This window comes from Galeopterus variegatus, unplaced genomic scaffold (assembly GCF_000696425.1).
Source record: "Galeopterus variegatus unplaced genomic scaffold, G_variegatus-3.0.2 Scaffold136, whole genome shotgun sequence".
NCBI lineage: Eukaryota > Metazoa > Chordata > Mammalia > Dermoptera > Cynocephalidae > Galeopterus > Galeopterus variegatus.
Genome location: NW_007726247.1, coordinates 879,466 through 885,028, shown reverse-complemented (window position 1 = coordinate 885,028; position 5,563 = coordinate 879,466). Strand labels below are relative to the sequence as shown.

General features: G+C 40.7%; 1 protein-coding gene across 3 annotated transcripts in view; it reads left to right on the top strand.

The window, feature by feature from the left end:
• Window positions 1–71: 71 nt before the first annotated feature.
• Window positions 72–5,563, top strand: part of ABCB4 (ATP-binding cassette, sub-family B (MDR/TAP), member 4) — a 60,656-nt gene continuing 55,164 nt past the window's right edge. For all 3 annotated transcript variants that reach the window (XM_008589410.1, XM_008589402.1, XM_008589395.1), the window contains exons 1-2: window positions 72–153; window positions 2,849–2,903. In XM_008589410.1, the coding sequence (XP_008587632.1) occupies window positions 74–153; window positions 2,849–2,903 (135 nt within the window). In that variant the 5' untranslated portion in view covers window positions 72–73. The remainder of the gene's footprint in view (window positions 154–2,848; window positions 2,904–5,563) is intronic.

Below are 5,563 nucleotides of genomic sequence, written 5' to 3'. Positions count from 1 at the left end.
GAGGCTGCTGGTGTCCCCGGAGCCGGGCCGGGGCACCGGGACCTGAGCCGGCGGTTTCTGTCCCCAGGCTGGGATGGAGCTGGAGGCGGGGAGGACCGCAGCGGCCCGGCGCCCCAGGAGAGCGCACGGCGACTTCGAACTGGGCGGCAGCAGGTACATGGCCAGCAGCCGGCTGCTTTTCCGTTACGCGTGCACCGTCAGGGCCAAGTTCAGCCTTGGAAAGAAGCGGAGAAAAGCGGTGGATGCCTTCGGCCCTTGTTTTGGAGGCTTTGAAGAGTCTGGTCTGAGGTCTGACCTTGGAGCAAAAGTTTTAGGTGGCCTCGAAGAATGTCACTCAGCCTCCTTTTGGAACAGGCTCAGGAGGAAGAGGCCCCTTTTTCTTTGTGCAGGGGTGATTCGGTGAATGTCTCTGCTGCATAACATTCCTTGTGTTATATAACTCGCAAAACTTTTACAAGTAACTTTCGCATACATCATCTGATGTTTCGCGTTTGTAGAGTATCAGACACCTGCTGTTGATGGTTGTGCTTTTTGAACAAGGCTAGTGGAGCAAAAACTCTCCTCCCCCGTTATTTCTCTCCCTCCTTGTCTCACCCTGCCCCCTCTTCCCATGGCCGGGCTGGTTCTGCGGCGGAAAGGGGACCTTAGGCAGCCTCATTCTTGCCCAACCTGAGCTTCCAAATCAGTTTTTGTTCAAGTGCGAGGGAAAATCCCACCGCTTCCTTTGCTTGCGTGTTGTTCTGAGCCGGTTTGGTTCCCGGGCCTTGTTAAGCACACTTCACAAGCTCTAGGAGGGGCAGAAGCGGCCAGTCAGTGGTGTGTGTCTTTGTTTCCTCTTTCACTGTGGGAACAGTGAATCTCTTTAGCCTTTAGCCTCAAACAGTTTATGAGGCTATTACGGTCTCTGAGTTCATGCCAGGCCACCCAGAACTAAAAGACCTGTGTCACCGAGTGATCTCCCAGAGGGACACACTTATCAGGTTTTGTAGTTTGTCCTCAAGCTGCCAGGGGCCTGTTTAGCTAACTGAAAATATGCTATCTGATGCTTGCTTAAACTGAAGCATTGTTTTAGTCTGATAACTTGTTCCTACAGTGATGTTTCTCTATTCCAAGTACCCTGGTATTTATTCATAGGAAATTTAGTTTTGCCATATAAAATTGGAAAAATGATAGATGGTTTTGCTTCTAACAGAAAAATATAGTTTTCATCAGCTGGAAATTTAGGCTAGGATTGACTGTGAATCTATTAATAGGTGGCATTTTCATGAAGAAGCTATTTATGTATTGCACTGGCTGAACATTTGACGAGTGTACAAAGGAGCTGGTCCCTGCAAAAGGTGTAATAACGCTCTGGAACTCAGGGAAGTCCTCGGAAGTGAAGCACACAGCCTTCTGTTGGAATGAAAACAGCTCAAAAGAGAAATACAGAAAGTTAAGAATAAGCTAAAACTATAAGGTTATGAAATTAAATGAGACTGGTTTTTATAAAAGCAGATCAAAGATTATACATTCAAGTCTTTGCTGAGATATTGCCTTCAGAATAAGATCTACTCTAACTACCCTACTTAAAATTGCAAAATACTTCCCACTAAGCCCACTTAAGTTATCCAGGAAAAATTGAGAGTTAGTTATATACTTGTTCCAATCATGCTGCAATTGCCTGTGACACATTTTTAAAAAATATATATATTTAGTGACATGTTTGTTTGTCCAGTGATTTCAGTAAATATTCCACATAATTTGGGATCAAGTATTTTGAGTAAAATGATCACCTACTTATATAAATGCATATTAGGAAAAAAACCCTAAAATAAACCAAAATACCTCTGCCCTCATTGAGTTTACATTATTGTATGGAGGACAGACATAAGTAATAAAAATACTAAATAAGTAAACTACAGCTAATGTTAGAAGGTAATGAATGCTATGGAAAAACATTAATCAAGATTAAGGACAGGACATTGGGGTTGCAAGGGGAAAATTCTTTGCAATTTTAAGTAGGGTGGTTAAGGTAGATCTTCTTCTGAAGGCAATATCTGAGCAAAACTTGAAAGAAATGAGAGGAGAGTTGTGCAGGCATCTGAGGGGAGAGCATTCCTGGCTGGGGTAACTGACCTGAGATGGGAACATGTTTGGTGTGTTCTCAGAACAGCAGAGAGCCCAGGGCTACTGGAGCAGAGTAAGCTGGGGTGGGAGTGGGAGAAGTGGTCAGAGAGATGACAAGGAAACCAGTCATGTAGGGCCTTAAAAGAAAACAAGGATTTTGGCTTTTACTCTGAGAAAAATGGGAGCCATTGTAGGTTTTTGAGCAGAGAAGTAACATGGTAGGACTTGTGTTTTTAAACGATTACTCTGGCTGCTGGTTGAGGATAGACTGAAGTAGACATGAGTGGAAGTGAGACACTAGGCAGGAGGCTGTCCTACTGAAGAGAGCAATAAAAGTGGTGAGAAGTGTTTGAATTCTAGAGGTATTTTGAATAGGATTTCCTGACACTACTCCCCACAATCCTTCAGAAGAGTGATCTTTACTAATTTTAGATCAACATGTATTTATTTTTAGAAAAAGAAGAATTTAATTGATTCGACAGACATTACTAACATTCCCTCTGTGCGTGAGCTCTGTAAGGGAGGTGACCATTTCTCATCTTTTCATATATCCTTAAAGTACCTTGGACAGTTACCTTTGCAGTTGGTGGCTGCCTTGCAGTGTTAAACTGGATAATTTTGACAATTTGTGGACATCACTCTTTTATATTTGAAAATATTATAGTACACTAACATCATAACTACTCAGATTTATGTTTAGTTGACATAACAGTTTTAAATTCAAATGATTATATTTTTACAGTAACCAAGACAGGAAAAAAATGAAGAAAGTGAATTCAATTGGACCATTAACATTGGTAAGCTATGTAGTATTAAATGTGAATAATCCTGTCTTTCATTTAAATTTGGGGTCTTGAACCAATAGCTATACAGCAAGTACAGTTGACCCTTGAACAACATGAAGGTTAGCGGTGCTGACCTAGTAGTTAAAAATCCACATATAATCTCCAAAACAATTTCCAATATATTCACTGAAAAAAATCCACATATAAGAGGACCTACATAGTTCAACCCCAAGTTCTTCAAGGTCAGCTGTACTTTACGATTGTTTATAGGTAGCAGCAGATTTCCCCTGCTGCACCTGTGCTGTCTTAGGTTGGCTTATTGCAGTCAACAGCCCACATTCTTAAGAAGGATGATAAAAGAAGTAGGGATAGGCTGTCTGTGACACACGGTAGAGATAACTCGTCTACAGGGAGCTGGAAAACAGGAACTGTGTTAGTAGCACTATGCAAACTCACCAATATCAGGAAAAAGAATCTGCATTTTCTTCACAAAAAAACACCTCAAATTTAGCTTAAAATAAGCTTACATATAAAGATGATTGTCAACTATAGAAAATTTAAAACAATTTTAAAAATGTATGTTGATATCTGGCACCCAGGAAAATTGGTTAGATATGGATTAACTGTTATGGATTCTGATTATGCTTAGGACAGTTTTCGGTGCTTTTCTGCTGGTATAAGGCAAACAAACCAACACATTTTTTTGGAAGAAGTCTAATCTGTTTTTTCATTTGTAATATGCCCCAGAGATGCAAGCCAAGAAAGTGGTTGTTCACTTTTGGTAAATATGATGTATTTCAAACTATGACAACCATTATTTGATAGCAACAAAGTTGGAATTAAGTGGCATGCAGCTGAAACCTCCAGCTTAGTAAGTAAATGGATAAAAAAGACACCAAAACCTCTACACTCTTGAACATCGCCACACACTTCTCATGTCACCACAAAGCCTCTATTCATCCTTTACTTCCTTATTCATGTGAGGGTTATTTTTTTGTTTGTTTAAAAAGTCTCAGTAAGAGTAAAAGAGATTTTATTAATAGAGTGCTTTGGGCAATAGATTGTTTGTAAAATTAAATCTGGTTTTAATGCACAGGTTTAAAATCTGCTTCCTACAGAAAATGGAAACTACAAACCTTAAAGTAGAAATATAGAAAATTTCATTTGAATTTATAAATTGTAGTTTAAATTAAATTTAAATTTAATCTTTATTCTACCTCTAAATAGATATTTTTTTATCCTAAAAGAGATTCAGGATAAAACTGTGTTCTAACAGGAATTAGAAATACATTGTTTGGTTGAAAATCACTAAAACAAACAAACAAAAAACAAATCTAGGTTTACTTAGAATGTTGCTATGAAATTCACCTAATTTTAAAATGTAAGTTTTGAAACTGTAAAATTTTATTCAATTGATATGAAAAGCATTTAGAACAATCCTCAATGTCATGTAAAATTCACTAAAGAGAATATTGCATGACATCCTGACCCTGTGCTTTTAACTGTGGCTGACAGACCCAACTGCTCTATCTCCCTTCCCCAGGAGCCACTAAAAGTGAAACTTGGGGACACTGGTCCCTTTTGTAGGAATTCTAAGCACCCTTCCCTGCTTGCTCTTGACTTTACCTGTTCCCTTTGTTTCATTCCGAACTCTACCTGGCTTCTAATCCTTTGTCTTTTTTGGTACTCTTGCTTGCACTGTGTCTTTGATGATGGAGTTTGCCCCCCATTCCCAAAACCCAACTTCTGGAAGTCTTTGAAAACAGACTGCACACACACACCCTCCTTACCATGTTCTTCCAACCACAGACTCACCAGGGGTATTGAGCAAGTCTGACTCAGCCTCAGCCCTCTGCAAAGTCTGACTCATCACCCACTCTCCTGGTAACTGTTCCCTGTCCCCAAAAGGGGGTGGGGTAAATAGGCAGAGTAAAAAGTTTAAAAAGAGAGGAGAGACACGAGAGACAGAGGGGAAACTACAGAAATAGAAACTTATGAGAAGGAAGATGTAGTCTGGAAAGCAGAGGAGGAAAGAAGAACACAGAGAAAGAGCCATAGATCCATCAATCAAAAACCGGGAGAAGAGGTGAGAGACTGGGGAGGACTAGAAAGTGAGCATTAAAGACTTGAAGTGCTATGACACTGATCTGCCGGTTAGTTCCTGAGGGCTGTATACTTCACTGTGACAACTAGCATCCCCTCTCCTGTCTGTAGGTAGTCCAAAGTCCAAGATCCTCGGTGTGACCCACCAGGCCTTCTGCACCTCTCCTGATGTCTCCCACACTCTGTACTGTGACCTTCAGGAATTCCACTGTGGGGAGCTGCTTTAGCACTCCATGTAGTTTCTAGCCACCCTGCTGTTCTCAGTCTAAACACCCCCACTTCCTCCACACTCCAGTTCTTCTCCAGCTAACTCCCCATCCTCCATGTTCTACATGAGGGTCATCTCAATGAGCAAGACTTCTCCAAAGTACAATGTTTAATGTGCTTCACGACTGAGCTGCCTTTTAAAAGCTGACTTAAACCTTTTCAAGGGATCTTATCCTCAAAACTCAGTGGGTCTATTTCCTCCTAGTTTTTTTTTTTTTTTTTTTTTTTTTTTTTTTTTTTTTTTTTTTTTTTTCCCGTGCCCCCCCAAAAACCCAACCCCCCGTGTTGCCCCCCCCCCGCCC